The sequence below is a fragment of the Lissotriton helveticus genome, chromosome 2_1 (assembly GCF_964261635.1).
Source record: "Lissotriton helveticus chromosome 2_1, aLisHel1.1, whole genome shotgun sequence".
Taxonomy (NCBI): Eukaryota; Metazoa; Chordata; class Amphibia; order Caudata; family Salamandridae; genus Lissotriton; species Lissotriton helveticus.
In genome coordinates, this window is record NC_136059.1 from 1,333,975,548 (window position 1) to 1,333,998,876 (window position 23,329).

The following is a 23,329-nucleotide window of genomic DNA, read 5'->3' on the forward strand; positions in this document are numbered from 1 at the left end:
CAAAGATTGTGCCCCCCTACAAGGAAGGGGATGACATCCACAAGTGGATAACTGCTCTTGAGAGAGCCTGCATGGTACAGCAGGTTCCTGAGGAACAGTGGGCAGCAATCTTATGGTACTCCTTTTCAGAGAAAGGGAGAGATAAGCTCCTCACTGTTAGACATGAGGATGCAAACAAATACAAAGTCCTGAAGAGTGTTCTGATAGATGGGTTTGGCTTAACCACTGAACAGTACAGGTTGAAGTTCAGAGACACCCAGAAGACACAGACTCAGGACTGGACTGATTTTGTAGATTGTGCTACTAAGGCTCTGGAGGGTTGGCTACATGGCAGCAAAGTACATGACTTTACAGGATTGTATAATTTGATTATGAGGGAGCAGATCCTAAGTAATTGTCAGAACCAGCTCTTACACCAGCACCTGGTAGACTCTGATCTGACCTCTCCCCAAGAATTGGGAAAGAAGGCAGACAAATGGGTCAGAACCAGGATTAGGCCTAAGAATCAGGACAATAACCAGAAGAAGGAGTCTACCAAGCCTCAAGATAAGGGTGGGGATAAAAGTAAAGAAAAGACTTCCCCAGGGCCCCAAAACTCCAAGGATGGGGGTGGGTCCCAAGACACTTCTTCAACTGAGAAAAAGCCCTATTGTTATCCCTGTAAACAGGTGGGGCATTACAAAACAGACAGCTGTTGTCCCAAGAATAACAATAAAGAAAATATACCTCCAAAGCCAGCTTCAACACCTCCTGTTACTGTCAGCAGTAATCCCCCAGGAAGTGGAAGCACACCCAGGAATCTGGGTGGGTTTACTTTTGGAAATCAGGTGGACCCTGGCCTATCCAGGTCCCCATCACCCAATGATCTTGTTTATGAGGCTGGCATGGGGTTTGCCAACTTCTCTGCTTGCCCAAATACTTTGAGCAAGTATAGACAAGAACCCATCATCAATGGTTTAAGAGTTGAAGCTTTTAGAGACACAGGGGCTAGCATCACCATGGTGGCTGATGGCATAGTCCCCTCTAAGCAACTTTTACCTGGTGCCACATACCAGGTAATAAACATTGATGGCATCCAAACAAATCATCCCATGGCAGTAGTAAGTCTCAGCTGGGGAGGTGTCACTGGCCCAAAGAGAGTGGCAGTGTCACCAAACTTGCCTGTGGACTGTCTACTGGGTAATGATTTAGAAATCTCAGCCTGGGCTGAGGTTGAACAGGAAACCCATTCTAGAATGGTGAATTCCCATGGAAAGGTTAGTGAGGCTGTACTGGCTACAGCCCCAATCCAAGATGTCCTTCCTGAAAAGGTTGGTAGGGCTGAGAAACTCTCTGCCCCATCTTTAGTGAAAGCTCTTCCTGAACAGAATAGCAAAGCTGTTATGATAACAGCAGAAACCCAAACTGAGTCTCCTCCTGAAAAGGTTGGTGGGGCTGTGATGGCCACAGCCCAAACTCAAACTGACATGTGTGTTGTGAAACCTGAAATGATGGATAACTCCACACAAACTGAGAGCATGGAGGAGGAAGAGAAATCTCCCCCTCACCAGACTTTAGGACAGGATCAGCCTCCTCAGGGAACTGATCTTACCCCTGATGAAGGAGCTGCCCCAGAGGTGGTTGGGCCTAGCCTGACAGAACCTCTGATGTCAGTGGACCCTTCTCAGGTGGGACCCAGTCTGGAGCAGGTAACCTGCCCCTCTCTACCTTGCCTTAGCCAGCCCAGGGCTGCAGAGGACAAGAAGGACAGTGAGACCCAGAGGGCCCCCTGTCAAATACAGCACCCCCATCAAAAGATTAGGTGCACCAAAACTAGTAGCCCTAGTAAGGTGAAAACTTTAAAAACTCCTGAGGGAGCCCCCTTAAAAGTAGTTAGGGACCTCCCACAGATGGATTCTGTTGGGCACAGCCAAACCTGGGACCCAAGGGGCCCAAACCTGAACTGTCCCTCCAGCAAGCCAAACAGAGGGACCCAGCCTCCAGCTTTAGGTAGCCAGAGGCTGACCCTGAGAGCACAGTGCAACTCAGTTAAAGAAAGAAAGGCACACCTGGTGGAAGATAATTGGAGGAAGCCAAGCCCTAACTTAGTAGAGCCTAACTTCAATACTCCATATCCAAACCAGCCTTTAACTTTGCATAAACACACCCAAGGTAGTGATTCCCTATGGTGGAGACCCTCTAATACCCAAAGGGTGAGGGACTGCTTAGTGGACCATGAGACAGGGGGTACCCATGCTAGTGCAGGTACTTCCTTATATGGCCACTCAGGCAATATAGGCTTACCTGGCCAAGGATAGCCTTATCTCCTTTCGTTTGGGGGGGGGGTTATGTAGGAAGGTGGCTACCTGACTATGGTTACCCCAGATTTTTTTGCCTGTGTTTAGCTGGTTTTTTGACTTAGTTGACCTGGTTCCCTGCTAATCAGGGCCCCAGGCCATCTGCTCTCTCTGTAAAATGGATTCCATGTACCCTAGGTACATACCAATTGGAAATGGACTCCTTGTCAGCCCCTGTAGAATGCACTATAGGTGCACAGGGCACAGGAGCCACTAAGGCCTACCAGGGGCTGCAGCATATCTTTTGCCACCCCTGGCTGGTTCTTAAATTGACACAACTGGCTGATCACTCAGCTGGGGTAAGGTGGTGTACACACCCCTTGCTTAGATATAGTATACCTATGTCTAAACCTATATCTGGACACATGTAAACCTGTGAGCCACTCCTATAGAAAGGCCTCATCAATCCTGGAGGCTGAGTGCGTGGTTTTATGTGAGATGGAGCTCTAGCATGAGCTGAGCCTGTCTGCAGCCGTCGGGAACAAATCCCTAAGCTGTTTCAGGATAATGCCATACCATATACTATTAAGTGCCTTATAATCCTCGCGGTTATTTAGCAACTCTGGTTTGGCTTTATCAAAACATGTCGTGTAAGGTGTCATACGCTTTGGAATACCATCCCCTCGCCAGTTCTGGCGACGGGGATGGCATTCCACCCCTCTAGAGGGGTAAGACATGTTACTTCACTTTAATGCGGTTGATTTCTCCAAAGGCCTTAAGATCCACAAAATGGATGCCTCTGCCACAGACAAATGTCTGGACCCCTGGAGCTGACCGAAACCCAGTCAAGGGGGTCCTGGACAAAGGGTTTCCTGTCACAGGAGGGTGTCACCGCCCTCCAGACAGGAGATAGTGTATTGTAGCAGGGAGGTTTGAAAGAAACCAGACACTGCCTGGGGCGCACAAGGCTGCCCCTTGCATAATCCGGCCAAACCGGTTCTGGGGCACTCCAGCCCTCGTGCCAGGGCGGCCTGGATCAAAGGAAGGGGGTGTATCCACCCACTTCCTGGGTCCCACCCATAGGAGGGGACCTAGCAGGTAATCACGCCCACCAGATTCGAATAAGAGTGGGAGCAGTGCCAATGCACATCAGATTTCCTGGAAGAAACATTTGAAACGATATTCTGGACCCTTCGCCCTCCATCTCAACGTGGAAGCCCGAAGAATCTCCCTTGTGGTCAAGGAGTGACCACCCTGCAGCAGCAGGCACCATCCAGCCCTCGACGTCTACTTAGTTGCAGTTCCCGCCGGAACTCGAGCGACTGAGATCGACGAGATCAAGCCTGCCCAGCTTCTAACAGCCCGATCCACAGTCCCTGCAAAGCTGAGACCCGTGGAGGCGACCGGAAGCGTGGGGCACGCCATCTTGAAGTGACCACGAGACGCTGACCGTGCAGCCCACGAGTGACCCTCGAAGCTGTACACCGGGGTTTGAGAAGCCCCCACCCTGAGCTACTCCTGAGCCGAAGTTCAGCCCTCCACACTCGACGAGTGCTGCGTGGGGCCCTTTGGCACGATTTGGCTCAACGCGTTGGCCCGGTCACTTGCCAGCTGGCTTGTGGTCCCTGTGCCGACGAACTACAAAAGAAGACTCGTGATTCTGGTTGCTCCAGATCCACACCAGCTCCCCTGAAAGGGAGCCCCGACTCTGACCTTCCTGGTCCGAGTGAGACGCCATCTTCCAATCCCGCGTGGATTGCTCTTACCAAGGCTTGTTTGCTCCAAACCGGAAGCCGACTGCACCGACGGTGAGAGCCTGCGTGGGACAGATCGTGACCTGCTCCTGGACGTCGCAGATGCCCCAGAGCCCACGTGACAGCGAAGAGAAGCGCCTCGACGACCACCTGATTGCGCCCGACATTGCCTGGTTCCGTCCTGGTTCCACCCTGGTCACTGCTGAGTGACCCAGACTCTGTCCCCTCTGCTTTCAGGTACTCTACAACTTGAGTCCACCCTTGGACTCCACCGGACACTTCGTCTTCACCCTGCCTGCAGCCCTTTCAGCTCCAAGCACCAAGAGCCTGCGTGTCAAAACCCGACGCCACTTCGACCCTGTGCACCCACTTCCTGTGGGTGAGGTAACTTTGCTCCGCCGGTGTTCCCACACTGGTGCACACCTCTAGGGTCTGTGTGTTAAGTTTTGTTCCTCTAGGTTCAGCGGAAGTGTCCTTAAACTTTAACTATTTGACTTTTACGCACCATTGGTTAACATTGGTGCATGCGTGCGCTTTCCGCACATCTCCCGAATCCCGAGGGCCATTCCCGACTTCAGCATTGCTTGTCCTGACTGCTCCCAGCGATTCCCTAGGCCCTAGGCCTAACCACTGTTCGAGTGGCCTCTCTTATACCACTTGTTTAGTATATGGTTTGAGTGGCCCCCTGCCCTCATCCATAATTGTGCAACTTGTATGTTTAAACAGTGCTTTTTGATTTAACGCTTGTGCCCCTTTATTCATAAAGAATACTGGGGATTGTTTTTAGTAATAAACACATATATTTTTATAATATATACTTGTGTGGTGTCCTTTCATTTGGTATTACAGGATTGTATGTGGTAAAACAGCTCGCTTAACACGACCTCTTAAGTTAAGCCTTTAGGCTGCTTAGTCCATGCTACCCCTAGGATAGCTTGTCTAATAAGGTTGACTTACAACCAGACACCATAAGGGGATTGTTTGGTCAGGTAGTAGGTGGTTCCAGAATTGGAAACATCCCCTACCAGGCCAACTTCTCACATCCATCAAACAAGTAAATAAGCAGCCGCTTACCTAGATAAATCTGAAATTTAGTGCCCTGTAAATACAAGTAACAACCAAGACATTTATGCCTGTTCGTTCACATAATGCTAGTGACATGAGAGACTTAGTAATAAAAAACATGAGGTCCTACCTGATCTGCGTTGACTATTCCAATCTAGAAAATATATGATATGGTTTTAAGTATTTAAAGGGACTCCAGATACCCGTGATCAATCCGCCAAATCTAAAGTCACATACCTCATACGTGCTATATTCTGACCTAAAATACAAAAACGAGTGATTTGTAACTACAAAAAGTTTATGCACTATGACTGTCCTAAATCATTAAAGCTAGTGTAACAATAAATCACAATTACAACCGAGATACCCATTTACCTGCATGAAGCGTCGCCAATATTTTAAACAGTAGTTCACAGCCTCGTATTTCAATTTAATCCAAGTGGCCTTGAAACAAGACGTCTCGCGCCATTACTCGAATCTGCCTTGTTTGTAGCGTGTGAGAGTCATCAACACTAAAAACGGACTCTGACAACCAAGTATACCAATAATCAAGGAAACCAAGATCGCCATTTTAAAAGGGGATTAAACATTATAATGTTGACACGAAATCCCTGTTAAAGAACCGCAATGCAATATATAATGTTATCAAACAATGTCAATGGGTCCCACCTTACAGCGCTGTGCGCAATATAGTCCCGCTTCGTTCCTATAATCTACCCTGTCGGACCTTTATTACCATCAACGACACTAGAAACGGACTAACAACTCTGTAATCTACCGTGTTGGACCTTTATCATCCTCAACAACACTGAAGACGGGCTAACAACTCATTATTTCACTCGTGCAAAAAACCTAAATTGCGTGTTTAGACAAATTCAATCCCTGATAAGAAAACACGATGTGGGATGTGGAATGACAACCTATCGCTTATTGCCAAAACTGGGACTATACTAAGTGTTGTGAAGTGCCGCTCCGATATGTAAACACACGAAATGAGTGGTGAATAAAAAAGTGTTACATATTAAAAACGTAGTGTGACATTTTAATAATTAAAGGTGCGTGCCCATCTTGAAATGATCTATACCGATGAAGTAATGATGGTTGGGAGATGAATAGAAATACGGTTCAGTAGAGATGTCTTTTCACGTTCACAATACATGTGGAGAATAAACTCAAATGCTCACTTTACCCACTTTATCAGTACATCGCTAAACAACTGTTTTATATAATAAATATGCTAAGCTATATCTATGACAAACATTCCAAAACTATACATGCAATAGAACGTTGCAAGTTCACTGGTCAATACTGTTTCTCAGTACATATAAATTCATCCAGATATGTAGTCGTCATCCTGGATATGCAATTATAAACATGTAGTCAGATAAAAAATCATTAATAATTATCCTGGGTGTGTACACACAAATACATATGATACATTGGATGAGCAACATGTAAATCATGATATAATTCGGACTTATAATAATATCACTATTGGTGATATGTATTTCAAGGGCAGGCCACTTATCGTTTTTCAAAAATAACCTTAACATAACTCAAATTAACCTGTAGTGTGATGAAATATAATGAACTTCAGTAAAACTAATATGCATAAATGTCCGATATCTAGAACCCTATAAATAACATGAAAGGTCATATCTATCATTTAATCCCTTGGGCTGCATTGTCTGTAGAAATTTAATCCAGTACAACTCACGTTGCAAGAGACGGAGTCTGTTGTCAATGCCTGATTTAATCTCTACCTTCTCAATAATGAAGCATCGTAATTGAGAGATCGTATGGCTGGACTCTTTCCAGTGGGTGGCTAATGGAGATGATAGGTTCTGATTGCGTATTCGACTCTTGTGCTCATTTAGTCGAATTTTGAGCTTGCGCTCTGTCTTCCCAATATATAACTTGCCACATGGGCACTTAATGCCATAGACTACATTAAGAGTATTACAATCACTACTGTGTCTGAGTTTGATTGTCTGGCCAGTTGTCGGGTGCGAAAAGGTATTTCCAATGGTTATATTATTGCAGTTCACACAGTTCAAACAACGAGTTGTTCCTTTGTAGTCACCATGTTGGTCATCTTCTCTCCCTTTCAGGATTTGTCGCATGTTAGGTCCTCTCTTATATGCATGCATTGGTGGTTGGGCAAATATCCCATTAAACTCTGTTTCTGTGGAAAGTAATTCCCAACGTTGGTTGACAATGCGTTTGATCTTTGGTGAAACTGTGGTGAACTTGGTCACAAATACCATTCTATCCTGGTTGGTTTTAAGTTTTGGTTGTAACAATGTGTCTCTATTCATTTCTGCCACTCGCTCTCTGCTCCGTTGTATTACGGCATCAGGATATCCACGACTTTGGTATCTTTGAGCAAACTTCTCAATATTGGTTTCACTTGTGGTAGTCTGTGAACAGATCCTTTTAATTCGGATAAATTGAGACAGAGGTAAATTCTCTATCAATCTTCGTGGATGAAAACTGGCGTAATGTAACGCGCTATTTCGGTCCGTGTCCTTGGTGAACAGTTCTGTCTGAAATCCTGTCGATTGTTTTTGGATCCTCACATCCAGGAAATCCATTGTCTTAGAATCAATTTTATAAGTAAATTGAATCCTGGGATTTACGGAATTCAAGTAGTGTATTGTATCAAGTAAAGATTCCTCAGTACCTCGCCAGATTAAAAAGATGTCGTCTATGAAACGACAGTACATCTTAATTTGTGTCCACGCTGCTGTATCAAACACATGTTCAGCCTCAAATTGCGCCATAAAGATGTTTGCATACGCAGGAGCCCCTGCAAAGCCCATGGATGTACCGGTCATTTGGGCATAGAACCTTTGATCCCATTCAAAGTAACTGTTGTGCAAACAGAATTTCAGTAGCTGCAAAAGGAACACTTTCTCCGTAGGTAAATCATCCATTTGTAGAAGAGCCCATTCTACTGAGTCTAATCCATCTGAGTGTGGAATCGAGGTATAGAGAGAGACTACGTCTATTGTACATAGAATCCAATTCTCGTCCATTTCACCTCCAATTTCTGAGATCTTTGATAGAAAATCACTCGTGTCCCGAATGTAAGATCTCCAATTTTGAACGAATTGCTGCAAAAAGAAGTCCAAAATGTTTCCGAGGGGGTCAAATAAAGACCCACACCCCGAAACAATGGGTCTGCAGGGTGGGTTTGTCAGATGTTTATGCACCTTGGGGAGCATGTAGAGCTTTGGACAACGTGGATGGGTCGTCGTCAAAAAACTTTGGATCTTCTCATCTATCCATTCTTGTTCTCGTGCTCCCAGTAGAAGATTTTTGAGCATTGATTGCAATGTAATCGTAGGGTCTCTGTCCAAAATCTGATAGGTGCCTGTGTCTGAAACATGCTCCTCAACTTTAGCCATGTAAAAGTGCTTATCCATCACCACCATTGCTCCTCCTTTATCAGCTGGTTGTATTTGGATATTGCTGTTGTTTGCTAGATTATGCAAAGTCCGTTCTCCTGATCTTGTGAGGTTGCCACGTGTATGCGACTTGTAGTCCAAAGCTTGTATGTCTTTCTTCACCATTGTCTCGAAAGTGTCAAGCATTTTGTGGGAAGTGGGTGGTTGAAATGTACTCTTAGGTTTAAACCGTGAGCTATATTCAGACTGCATTGTATCTGTTTCTGGTACGATGTTGTTAAAAAAGTGTTTCAGTCTTAATGTTCTCATGAAGCGATAAAATGCTGCTTCCAACTCCATTTCATTTGCTCTGACTGTCGGAACAAAAGATAAACCCTTGTTTAAAACTCTCGTTTGTTGTTGGGTGAGAGTAATTGAGGATATATTAATAATCAGACTACTGTCCTCCCGCTCCTTAACGATTTTCCTGTTGCTTCCTCGTCTGGTTTTCCGCTTGATGTTAAAACTTCGCGGCGGTCCGTCGGTTGTAGCCCTTGATTCTGGGTTTGTGACAAAAAAGCCACATTGCCACTGGTGGTCGGTTGTTGGGTTCCTTCTGTCGCGGTTGATGCTGTTTGGTCAGTCAATTGAACTGGTCCGCGAGTGATTGATGTCTCTTTATCTGTGACTAAACTCTCTTCTGAAGAATGTGCCGGTGTCTGTGATTTCTTCGGATGGTATTGTCGTCTGGCGTAGATTTCTGCCCAGGTATACACCTCATTAAGTTTGTAATCAATGGTATCACGTTTATACTTTCTCAATTTACCTTCCTGAAGTTCTCTGCTATATTTCTCCAATTTCTGTTTCAGCCCATCAATGCTTATTTGCCATGAATCATTTTCCATCCTGGACTCAAGTTCAGTTTTCAAAATTGAGATTTCCTCTTCAAGTTCTCGTATGGTCTTTGCAAGTTCCTCAACTATCAGGAGAATTAAGTCAAGAGAGCATTTGTTAAGAATATTATACCACTTCTCCATAAATTTCGCGTTCAAGTTAAACCTGAACAGCATCGGCTTGATTGATAGTCGCAATCCGCGGGGAATTCGTTGTATACCTGGGCAGAAATCTACGCCAGACGACAATACCATCCGAAGAAATCACAGACACCGGCACATTCTTCAGAAGAGAGTTTAGTCACAGATAAAGAGACATCAATCACTCGCGGACCAGTTCAATTGACTGACCAAACAGCATCAACCGCGACAGAAGGAACCCAACAACCGACCACCAGTGGCAATGTGGCTTTTTTGTCACAAACCCAGAATCAAGGGCTACAACCGACGGACCGCCGCGAAGTTTTAACATCAAGCGGAAAACCAGACGAGGAAGCAACAGGAAAATCGTTAAGGAGCGGGAGGACAGTAGTCTGATTATTAATATATCCTCAATTACTCTCACCCAACAACAAACGAGAGTTTTAAACAAGGGTTTATCTTTTGTTCCGACAGTCAGAGCAAATGAAATGGAGTTGGAAGCAGCATTTTATCGCTTCATGAGAACATTAAGACTGAAACACTTTTTTAACAACATCGTACCAGCAACAGATACAATGCAGTCTGAATATAGCTCACGGTTTAAACCTAAGAGTACATTTCAACCACCCACTTCCCACAAAATGCTTGACACTTTCGAGACAATGGTGAAGAAAGACATACAAGCTTTGGACTACAAGTCGCATACACGTGGCAACCTCACAAGATCAGAAGAACGGACTTTGCATAATCTAGCAAACAACAGCAATATCCAAATACAACCAGCTGATAAAGGAGGAGCAATGGTGGTGATGGATAAGCACTTTTACATGGCTAAAGTTGAGGAGCATGTTTCAGACACAGGCACCTATCAGATTTTGGACAGAGACCCTACGATTACATTGCAATCAATGCTCAAAAATCTTCTACTGGGAGCACGAGAACAAGAATGGATAGATGAGAAGATCCAAAGTTTTTTGACGACGACCCATCCACGTTGTCCAAAGCTCTACATGCTCCCCAAGGTGCATAAACATCTGACAAACCCACTCTGCAGACCCATTGTTTCGGGGTGTGGGTCTTTATTTGACCCCCTCGGAAAATTTTTGGACTTCTTTTTGCAGCAATTCGTTCAAAATTGGAGATCTTACATTCGGGACACGAGTGATTTTCTATCAAAGATCTCAGAAATTGGAGGTGAAATGGACGAGAATTGGATTCTATGTACAATAGACGTAGTCTCTCTCTATACCTCGATTCCACACTCAGATGGATTAGACTCAGTAGAATGGGCTCTTCTACAAATGGATGATTTACCTACGGAGAAAGTGTTCCTTTTGCAGCTACTGAAATTCTGTTTGCACAACAGTTACTTCGAATGGGATCAAAGGTTCTATGCCCAAATGACCGGTACATCCATGGGCTTTGCAGGGGCTCCTGCGTATGCAAACATCTTTATGGCGCAATTTGAGGCTGAACATGTGTTTGATACAGCAGCGTGGACACAAATTAAGATGTACTGTCGTTTCATAGACGACATCTTTTTAATCTGGCGAGGTACTGAGGAATCTTTACTTGATACAATACACTACTTGAATTCCGTAAATCCCAGGATTCAATTTACTTATAAAATTGATTCTAAGACAATGGATTTCCTGGATGTGAGGATCCAAAAACAATCGACAGGATTTCAGACAGAACTGTTCACCAAGGACACGGACCGAAATAGCGCGTTACATTACGCCAGTTTTCATCCACGAAGATTGATAGAGAATTTACCTCTGTCTCAATTTATCCGAATTAAAAGGATCTGTTCACAGACTACCACAAGTGAAACCAATATTGAGAAGTTTGCTCAAAGATACCAAAGTCGTGGATATCCTGATGCCGTAATACAACGGAGCAGAGAGCGAGTGGCAGAAATGAATAGAGACACATTGTTACAACCAAAACTTAAAACCAACCAGGATAGAATGGTATTTGTGACCAAGTTCACCACAGTTTCACCAAAGATCAAACGCATTGTCAACCAACGTTGGGAATTACTTTCCACAGAAACAGAGTTTAATGGGATATTTGCCCAACCACCAATGCATGCATATAAGAGAGGACCTAACATGCGACAAATCCTGAAAGGGAGAGAAGATGACCAACATGGTGACTACAAAGGAACAACTCGTTGTTTGAACTGTGTGAACTGCAATAATATAACCATTGGAAATACCTTTTCGCACCCGACAACTGGCCAGACAATCAAACTCAGACACAGTAGTGATTGTAATACTCTTAATGTAGTCTATGGCATTAAGTGCCCATGTGGCAAGTTATATATTGGGAAGACAGAGCGCAAGCTCAAAATTCGACTAAATGAGCACAAGAGTCGAATACGCAATCAGAACCTATCATCTCCATTAGCCACCCACTGGAAAGAGTCCAGCCATACGATCTCTCAATTACGATGCCTCATTATTGAGAAGGTAGAGATTAAATCAGGCATTGACAACAGACTCCGTCTCTTGCAACGTGAGTTGTACTGGATTAAATTTCTACAGACAATGCAGCCCAAGGGATTAAATGATAGATATGACCTTTCATGTTATTTATAGGGTTCTAGATATCGGACATTTATGCATATTAGTTTTACTGAAGTTCATTATATTTCATCACACTACAGGTTAATTTGAGTTATGTTAAGGTTATTTTTGAAAAACGATAAGTGGCCTGCCCTTGAAATACATATCACCAATAGTGATATTATTATAAGCCCGAATTATATCATGATTTACATGTTGCTCATCCAATGTATCATATGTATTTGTGTGTACACACCCAGGATAATTATTAATGATTTTTTATCTGACTACATGTTTATAATTGCATATCCAGGATGACGACTACATATCTGGATGAATTTATATGTACTGAGAAACAGTATTGACCAGTGAACTTGCAACGTTCTATTGCATGTATAGTTTTGGAATGTTTGTCATAGATATAGCTTAGCATATTTATTATATAAAACAGTTGTTTAGCGATGTACTGATAAAGTGGGTAAAGTGAGCATTTGAGTTTATTCTCCACATGTACTGTGAACGTGAAAAGACATCTCTACTGAACCGTATTTCTATTCATCTCCCAACCATCATTACTTCATCGGTATAGATCATTTCAAGATGGGCACGCACCTTTAATTATTAAAATGTCACACTACGTTTTTAATATGTAACACTTTTTATTCACCACTCATTTCGTGTGTTTACATATCGGAGCGGCACTTCACAACACTTAGTGTAGTCCCAGTTTTGGCAATAAGCGATAGGTTGTCATTCCACATACCACATCGTGTTTTCTTAGCAGGGATTGAATTTGTCTAAACACGCAATTTAGGTTTTTTGCACGAGTGAAATAATGAGTTGTTAGCCCGTCTTCAGTGTTGTTGAGGATGATAAAGGTCCAACACGGTAGATTACAGAGTTGTTAGTCCGTTTCTAGTGTCGTTGATGGTAATAAAGGTCCGACAGGGTAGATTATAGGAACGAAGCGGGACTATATTGCGCACAGCGCTGGTAACGTGGGACCCATTGACATTGTTTGATAACATTATATATTGCATTGCGGTTCTTTAACAGGGATTTCGTGTCAACATTATAATGTTTAATCCCCTTTTAAAATGGTGATCATGGTTTCCTTGATTATTGGTATACTTGGTTGTCAGAGTCCGTTTTTAGTGTTGATGACTCTCACACGCTACAAACAAGGCAGATTCGAGTAATGGCGCGAGACGTCTTGTTTCAAGGCCACTTGGATTAAATTGAAATACGAGGCTGTGAACTACTGTTTAAAATATTGGCGACGCTTCATGCAGGTAAATGGGTATCTCGGTTGTAATTGTGATTTATTGTTACACTAGCTTTAATGATTTAGGACAGTCATAGTGCATAAACATTTTGTAGTTACAAATCACTCGTTTTTGCATTTTAGGTCAGAATATAGCACGTATGAGGTATGTGACTTTAGATTTGGCGGATTGATCACGGGTATCTGGAGTCCCTTTAAATACTTAAAACCATATCATATATTTTCTAGATTGGAATAGTCCACGCAGATCAGGTAGGACCTCATGTTTTTTATTACTAAGTCTCTCATGTCACTAGCATTATGTGAACGAACAGGCATAAATGTCTTGGTTGTTACTTGTATTTACAGGGCACTAAATTTCAGATTTATCTAGGTAAGCGGCTGCTTATTTACTTGTTTGATGGACCATCATTATTATTATCTTTATTATTGTTGTCATTGGTTTTTACTCGGTTTATGCAACTTTACCGCTGGCTTTCATTTGGTCTGTTACTTTATTCCTACAGTTTACTTGAGGAATTAACTTCCATTAGAGGTATGATGACACTCTATTTGCATATACACACCCCCATGACATACAACTGATACAATACACTCACTTGTTCCATTGTTTCTACCTTTATTACAGATTAGCCCCTGATGAAGGCACACCCTTGTGCCGAAATGCATTGGGCATGATATGAAAATCAAGTACTATATGTTTTGCGTTGTGATAATTTGAGAACAAAAATGTTTCATGTATAGAATTGAGAATCACAAAATTATGTGTTCAATTGAATTATAATTGCATCTTGTAAATACATTATGGTGATCATGGAAGCATTAGGTTATGGATTAAAATAACTGAAGTTTCATTTTGTTTTTGTGTTTACATTGATGAGTGTTGGATAACACACAGTGAACAGTGCGCAACTAGCTGAGATTTCCTCTCACCTAAACTAGTATTTAAGTCACAGGCGTGACACACCTGATTACTTGCAGCACCGATTGTACAGGTTGAATATATTGTTTATAACGGAGTGCTCCTCACAAACCCATTAAACCTTAATTTGAGTAGTGAACATAATGTTGTTTCGAAAAGAAGTACTCGGGTAGTCAAGGTACCCAGAAGGTACACTGAGTTCGTCTTATTGCTATTATTATTTTTTGTAGTTTTTCAGTACTTTGTTTAGTTTAAAAAAAATTGTTTTAAAGGAAAGAGATGTGTGGCATCCCGCATGTTGTCATCTTACAGGTTCTCTCTGGCTTCCCTTTCTATGAATGAATGATACACTACTATGATGTAAAGCTTCCACTGTTATATGATTGGCTGTGTGTTCATTCTGCTTTGGAATTAATGAGATGTCACTTGAATGTAAAGTCAGTTGATTGGCCCTGTTGTACTACTGAAGATTTATCTGCTGATCTTTTATAAATACTTCAACCCCACCTCACTTGAGTCGATCTGGATACTCTAGAGATTTGCAGATCAAAGCAGATACATAGATAAGTAATAATGAAAGTCACTGAGAAAATGAAGTCTTGTAGAAAAAAGCAAGCAAATGCAAGACCCAAAAAAACCAAAAAACAGTGCACTTGTTAACTCAGAATTCTTTAAAGCAGACGAAGTGAGAGGGAAGGAAGGATTAATGAAAAGCAATGGCAAAATGGAAAGGAGCAAAAGAAAAGTGGTAGGAATGAACATCTTTGGATAGAGATTGTGAGGCTGAAGAAGGAAGCCGCACAAATGAATGCAAGAATAAAAAAGAAGTGGGAAAAATGGAATATAATGTAAATTATGGCACAGTAAAGATTTTAACGAGTGCAGCCGAGCTCTCAACTTAAATAATACATTTTTATTCAGTTGTAGGAATATTAGTAGTATAACAAAGTACACATTAATGCTACAAAAAGTTTCTTAAAAACCCAGCAGCTAACTTTGATCTACTCCTTCGAATGTATGCTATGCCTTTTCTGATCAGTTGTAACCATCATAAGGTGGACTACCTGCAACAGGCTCATCCAGGCAAACTAGAGATTCATAACAGATCAGGCTACTTACAGTTTCTAGAATGAGTTTCATTATTTATATTAGATTTTATGACTCATTTCATTATTTAATTTTACATTACAGTGATTAAACAAATGTTCTTCGGTTTCTATTACAATGAACTGGCTACGGCTACAATGTTTTTCCTATAATACCTAGAAATATATTTTATTCCTTCAGTAAAAGCCTAATTTTAAAGACCAATTGATCTTAGTTTTGCAAGAGCATAATCTGCTAAGAGATACAAAACACAGCTTTTCAGTGGATGTTGTGCAATACCGTGAACTATTAAATGTCTTATGGCTATTTCATTCAACACTCAAAATATGTTTTAATGGTAGCCTATATTCCCTTTGTAATGTGAGGGAAATGGTAAGCTTGCTACAATTTATATAAATTACTTTGTTAGTCCAATTCGCTCTTTTTGAAAAGTAAAAATAGTTTTATTTATTGTAATTCTGGGATATGTCCGACAGTACTGTCTTTGTCTTGCTCAAATGTTTTGGCTGTGTTGAGTCCGACTTGTTTATTGTTCAAATATATATATTAATACGATAATTATTTTGTTAAAACAGCAAAACATTATTTATTAAGAATAACACACACACTTTCCCTCTGAATGCTAATTTGCAAAATGGTATTTATCTTCTTTATAATACTTTATAGTAGTTGAAATCTGTTTATTTTATTCTTCATTGTCTTAGTATGGTCACATTTTAAAAAGCAGTTTATTTATTTATTTATTTATTTAAAGATTTCTAAAGCGCGTAGTCACCCAGGGGGTATCCCAGCGCTGAACCTATTACCACCAGTGGAAGATAGTCGGGAGTGGGAGGGATGGCTCAGGGAAAAAGTAGGGTTTTGAGGGCCTTCCTAAACCTTAGAAGGTTTGGTTCTGATCTGAGGCTCAGGGGGAGTGTGTTCCATTTTTTTCCCGTATTGACCGAAAAGCGACGGCCACCGAACCGGGCCTTCCTCACCTTGGGGATCGTGATGAAGTTCCCATGTTCGGAACGGAGCGCTCTTGTGGGTCTGTAAGGTGTGATCCAGTTCCCAAGGATAGGAGGGCCAGCATTGTGCAGTACCTTGTGGGCCAGACAGAGGGCCTTGAAGGTTACTCTTTCCCTAATAGGGAGCCAATGCAGCGTCCTCAGTGCGGGCTTGGCAGATGTTCTTGCCGGGGTGTTTGTCAGGAGTCGGGCTGCGGCATTTTGGGCTTTTTGAAGAGTTTGGAGCGTGGCTTCTGGAGATCCTAGGTATATGGCGTTACAGTAATCCAGCCTCGATAAAATTAGGCCTTGGATCAGCAGGAGACGCGATTGGAAAGGCAGTAGGGGAAGTACCTTCCTGCACGATTTCAATAGTCCGTAGCAGGTGCCGGCAGTCTTTCTTGCCTGTGTCCTAAAGGTGAGATCCGTCTCTAGCCATACTCCGAGACTCTTGACCTCAGTCTTGGGGGTGGGGGGTTCACCCATGCAGGCGGGCCAGATGTTCGGGGGGAGGCTCGTGGTGTTATGCCCTAGGAGCAGGATCTCTGTTTTGGAGCCGTTTAGTTTCAAGGCAGAGTCACCCATCCACTGATGTACACTGGTTAGACAGTCGTGGAGATTGGAGGGCTCTAGCTTGGGGTGGGAGAGCGTTACCACCAGGCTGAGTGTCGTCAGCATAGCTAACTATAGATATTCCAAAGGGTGACACCAGTTCCTCCAGTGGGGCCATATACACGTTGAACAGCGTGGGGCTCAGGGATGAGCCCTGAGGCACGCCACACTGGAGGGGAATGGAGGGGGAGCGGCTTTCACCTTCCCATACTTGGAAGGAGCGTCGGGAGAGAAAGGATGAGAGCCATTTTAGTGCCCTGTCTTTCACCCCGATATTATCGAGACGGTGAATCAGGACCTGGTGACTGACCGTGTCAAAGGCCGCACTCAGGTCCAGGAGGACCACTGCCACTGATCCTCCTGTGTCGATAATTTCCCTGGACTTTTCTACTGCTGCCAGGAGGGCGGTGTCCGTACCCTGACCTGGTCTAAAGCCCGTCTGGGAGTCATTGAGGAGATGGTTTGACTCCAGGAGGTGTGATAGTTTTTTATTTGCTAATTTTTCCGCCACCTTGCCTATCCAGGGGAGGAGTGAGATGGGTCTATAGTTGGATAGGTCGGCAGGATCTAAATGTCTGAAAGCACTGCAAAACAAAAGTGAAACTTTTTAGGTGTTTAAAGACATTGGTAAATTGCATTCATAACTAGAAATACAAATATTGGAAGAAAAAAATGAAAACATTAAATTATTTTTCATGAACTTTGTAGATCACCATATGGTAAGGTAATGGAACAAGGCATTCATAGGTTATTTCTGGATGTTGAAAAGAAAGTGTACAAGAATACTGGAAAAAAATAATGAAGTTGAGTCCAGGCAGAGAGGTTTCAAGCAAATAAGGTTAGATGCGCTTTTGAGACTTCAGGACACTTTGAGAAATTAAAAATAAATTCTGCATTGTCTAGACAACTTAGAAATAGACACTCTGTATGGTCCTAAGTGTAAAGACAAACAATGCGAGATGGGTGCAAAGTTTAAAATGGTAAAGACATGCCTGTCAATGTATCGCCGTGCTTCCACGTTGTCGAGAGCCATTACAACAATATCTTGCTGGTTGAAGAAGCTGTCTCCATATGTATTCTCAGTGGCTGGGCATATTTTGTTGAGATGCGGGTCTATTTTTAGCTGTGGGTTGATGTTCAAGGTCGCTAGTGCAGCAGTGCAGCTCTTGGGTTTCTTGTAAAATAACAGAAAAACACACAATTGTTTCCAAAAGATCAATTCAGGAAAGTTCCTGCAAACTGACGTACAATATGACTTCACCATCTCAAAATCAGAAATCTGAAAGCAAACGTTAATCTTTACTCTTATGGATGTGGCGGACATAGACAATGAAGATCATAATCTATAACAATTGACTGGGTTTTTTCAATGCTCCACAAAGAGCTGTAAATATTCCCACTTTACATATAGACATCCCCCTCTACCAGTACAGGCATTAACTAGGTGGAACAGATTCTTACCATCCGCCCAGTCAATTTCATCCAGCTGTGGACTGGACCATGGTGCGGAAAATTCATTGAGTGAGAGGGTCAGTGTCCCCGCTTGTCCCCTTCCCCATATGGGTGGATTGGAAGGCCTTTTTCTATGATAGAGCAGACCCTTAGTATATTCTCCACACCGCAGTGAGTGGGTAAAAGACTCAGTGTTACACCTAAGGTTACTATTAGTACAAGCATTTGCAATGCAATAGGTCTCGCAGTTACGCAAGTTTGAGCTATTGGCATTGTAAATGGCTATGCCTTTTATTTTGGTATTGGTTTTTAAAACATAAATAAAATACATTGTCATTTACAATGGCAATAGCTTAAACTCGCATAAATACGAGACCTATTGCATTGTAAATGCGTGTTACTTTAACGACTCAGTGAAAAGATGCTTTAATTCCCAGAGTCCCTTTCATTTACAGTAGGAGAGACTTCAACCTGGTTATACAGGAGGACATAGACAGATCTGACCCAATACAGCAACGAGGAAGGGAAGACACAAAATTAAATGGCTTTGCTAGCAACTTTGGTAGACATATGAAAGGAGGCACAGGCAGGGTTGACACAGTACTCTTACTTTTCAGATGCTAAAAGTTCACTTGCAAAGCTATACTACCTTCTTGTACGGGGGATATAGAACTGGAGAAGTAAAGTCACAACATTTGTTTTATGTCAAGATCGGAGGATTGTAGTATGCTTTTCTTTCTTGTTTTAATTCAATAGCCAGGTAATTAAATTGTTTACAAAAGGAAAGAAAAAAATACACATCCCAGCAGCCCTGGGTGGTGAACCACAGATGGAGGCCCCCAGGTGTTTCATTAGAGTGTCTATAAATAGTGCCTAAATCGTTTTATTTTCTCTTTTTTGCTGCCAGCAGACAACTAGATAAATCATTTTCGTTTTCATTACACGGACTTCATTATCTATAATGCCTTGCCATGTATATATAATAACAATTTGGTCTTTATGTATTTAATATATCTTAACTTGTTTAGTTCTGGGCTGCCTGTAATGCTGCGCGCGCTGCACCTGACCAAATTACTACTCCCTTGGGAGTTGCTGTGCGCTGACTCACAAGCAGGTTTTCTCAGCTGCAAGATTGTTCGTAGATTCACCTCAGAGTATTCCTCGTATGGGAGCATCCTGCCTGCCTTTTTTTCCGTTGACTCCCCTTAGACTCGAGTTTCAAGTCCTGTTCCGGACATCTGTAATATTTTCTGCTTTAACTAAATAAAACCATTACCACACATTCTGGTTAAACTAGCATGTAGGGGCAGGCACAGAAGCGGTGATGGAGTGGGCGTAAGAATAATGAGAGGCCCGCCTGAGGGTATGCGAAATATTTGACACAAGCAAGGAACAGTAAAGTTTAAGGCTTATGGAGAAGGGGAGTAACAGCATGCTATCAGACAAACACCGGGACCTTGTAGCATGTGCAGAACGGAACGGTAGTCAAAATAGAGCGTTCGGGACTTCAGGTTGAAAGAAATGTTAAAACAAATTTAAAAAAAAAGGTTCTTACCGAAAATCGCCGCAGTATGGCAGCTCCACAAACTCAGCTCGGGAGTTGGAGGGAACCAAGTTCTGAATGACACGGATGGGATAGCGAAAAAAACAAGAGGTGAGCAAAACCGAAACCTGTTGTGGGGCGGGACTTCCGTCTTCTGAAGCCAGCGCCCACGGAATTGCTGGCCCAGAGAGGAGCAGTGGTGACGCGGGGCTCCCATGCCCGAAGGAGAGCACTGCGGAGGCTGCAGAGTCCTGAATGGTGCGGATGCGGTGAGTGGGGTTAGTTGTACGGAGGGGGGGGTGTCTCTGAATGTGTGCGTGTATGCGCTTGTGTGTGTGTGGGGGCGGGGGGAGGTGTGGTGTGTGTCTCTGTATGTGTGCGCTCGTGTGTGTGCATGCGTGTAGGTGCGCTCGTGTGTGTGTGTCTGTGTGTGTGTGTGTGTGTGTGTGTGTGTGCGCGCATGTGTGTGTGCGAAAGCAGGGGGAGGTGTGCCTGTGTGTGTTGGAGGCTAAAGGAGACAGGAGATGGTGAACGTGTGCGCGACCTGATCCGATTCCGGCAGGCTGCGCGTGCCCATCTCTTGTCTCCTCTTGCCTCCTTGTAAGCTGAGCTGACGACTATAGGTCTCGTGGCGAGAACGCGCTTCGTGCGCTTTTGCCAGGGCGAGACCTAAAAAACGGGCCATATTCTGATAAGAGTTTTAAGGTGAAGCATCTCATATGTATAGGACACACTCCCACGCAAACTGCAAATCTGGTATATCCTTAAAGACTAAAACTTCAAGCAGTGCTTTGACACAGATGTGGTAATGCTTGTGAAGTACTCTGTTAGATGCCATCAGCTTTTCTGTAAAGGGCAGTAGCTGCTAATGGTGCTATAATGGATTAGCATCCAGTGGTATGCTACTGCTCTTTCTACAATGAATATTCCTAATTGCATTTTATATATTACAGTCTACATAAGCATTCACATTTGTAAGAAGATTTTACAGATTCCAGAGCCTCTCTCTTGAAAAGCTATATACATACAAAAGTAAATAATATGGCCTTTAACGCATTTAGCAGTGACCTAAAATGCCTAAGAATTGATAAACCTATCACAAACCCATATCAAGCCAAACTATTAGACTGGATTCATTGTGTCATGGTGACACCATAAATAAACCAACAATACTAATCCAGTCCTCTCGGAGTTGGAGCTCCTAACACGCCGGTGGGATGCGGCACTGGTAAGATGGATCATGTTGGGCGGTAAGGTGTCCGTTCACGTGAGGCTTGGTATTAAGTGGGTGCAAACGTGGGATTTTTTAATGATAGTGCGAGTAGATTGCACTTTCAGATGGATACGTGCACTGAGGGCGAAAGTATCGTGCAAGCAGTTATGATTTAACTTTCAAGCAACTAAGTTGGATGGGAATCAGAGAGCATGTAAATCAGCTCGAGACCAATATAAATAATAGCGAACTTAAGGATTGTGTTATGAGTACATAATGAGAGCGCATGGTTTGGATAAAATGATATACAAATAATGGATCATTGATGCCCTTTCGTGTAAACTGTGTTTATATACTATTACAGAGGGCCAGACTGTGGACAGTCTTCTAAGGGACACGTGATCGATCCACACGTTGGTCCCAATGAGGAGGGTTGTAGGTATGCTGTTATTTCGCAACCTCCAGGTAAAGAACAGTAATAATGTTCAAAATGAAATGTGTGCCACTACAATTTTGATATTCACGCTGTTCGTGTAGGAGGCATGTGGATTTTTACAACTGGCTCTATTTTGTGTGTTGTTGTCTACCATCACAGGTTTTTATGTAAATATGAAGTGAAAGATTGAGAAGGTGAACCCCCATTAGCCCTGATGAAGTTGCGAGAGAATACAGCAACAAAACATGTTGGCAGTTTAGAATTAAACATGGTTTGATGGGAACCATTTTTTAATTTGGAGGGCTTGCAGCTTAGAATAAAAGTTGGTTGGCCAGCAAGCCTTACCAATTTTTTAATGGTGAGAATTACGTTTATTATTTCTCACAGGGGTTCAATGGGCACATATACACAATAGTAAGCACGATTCTTTTGTCTTACTATCACATGTGTCACCAGTTTTTTTTTGTGGTTCTCGAAAAGGAGAACAAGCACTGTTTTTTTCCTTTCTTCTCTTCACTTCTTTCACTGTAGAGAGTGAGTTACCGATGATGAGAAGTGGGTAAACTGGCGATTGTTAGTCAGTAACCCCGCTGGCAGTTCTACCCTGAGGTACTCTCTCTCTCTTCTCACATTTTTCATTGGATGAAAGGTGGGGAGTCTGGATGGTAGCAGTTTTTGCTATTTTTAGTGAGACACTGTGACAAACAAGAGTAGTTGAGTTGTATACACTCGAGGGAATTGAGAAGTATATTGAAAACCCTGGATTTGTCATTTATGTTGGGATTAAGTGTCTTTTAGGTGAGGCCCTATATTGTTTATAATGACACCATAAATAAACCAACAATACTAATCAAGTCCTCTCGGTTCCGTGCATAGCAACAAGAGATACCACCCTGGTTGTTCAAGGTTTGCACTAACCTTACTTGCCATATGAAGTGATGGTCTGTTTCAAATTTTGGTTCTGTGCTTCCAATCACTTCCAAATATTCAGAATGAAGATATTTGTCTTTAGAAAGGAAAATGCTACATACCAGTATGCATCTGTTCTTGGCATGTAAAGCTGTAGAGTTACACACTATGCATAGATGGCCACCTAGTGTTGGGCCCGGATGTTTGCAGTTTGTTTTGTTGTAGAAAAGTCTTTGGAAGACACAGGATAGGTGACTCCTCCTTTGGATGATACTGCGCATGGGCATCGGCTCCATCCCCAGATTGTTTTTCGCCATTAGGGAAGTGATGGAGCTGTACAAGAGGTAGTGATGTCCATGTGATTTGTATCTAAGTAAGAGAATACTGGAACAGATAAAGGTAGCCGGGGAGGCGGGTGGGCGTGTGTAACTCTGCAGCTCTACATGCCAAGAACAGATGCATACTGGTAAGTAGCATTTTCCGTTCGAGGCATAAGAGCTGCAGATTACACACTATGCATAGATTGTATAGCATTACCCACCTTTAGCTGCGACCACCAGTATCTGTTGCAGTTGTTTGAAACAGAGTTTTTAGTACAGCCTGGCCCACAGTGGCTTGTTATTTAGTTTGCACATCTACACAGTAATGCTTTGTGAATGTGTGCGGTGTAGACCATGTGGCTGCTTTGCATATATCAAATCAAATCAAATCAAAATAAGCTTTATTCGATATTACCAAAGAATATCATATAAGCATACAGTAACAGAAAAAAT

At 42.7% G+C, this 23,329-nt stretch overlaps 1 protein-coding gene across 4 annotated transcripts in view; it reads right to left on the bottom strand.

The window, feature by feature from the left end:
- The window catches only part of UBA6 (ubiquitin like modifier activating enzyme 6), a 1,111,768-nt gene that overhangs the window by 511,730 nt on the left and 576,709 nt on the right, over window positions 1-23,329 (bottom strand). For all 4 annotated transcript variants that reach the window (XM_078676253.1, XM_078676254.1, XM_078676252.1 and 1 more), the window contains exon 19: window positions 17,996-18,177. In XM_078676253.1, the coding sequence (XP_078532379.1) occupies window positions 17,996-18,177 (182 nt within the window). The remainder of the gene's footprint in view (window positions 1-17,995; window positions 18,178-23,329) is intronic.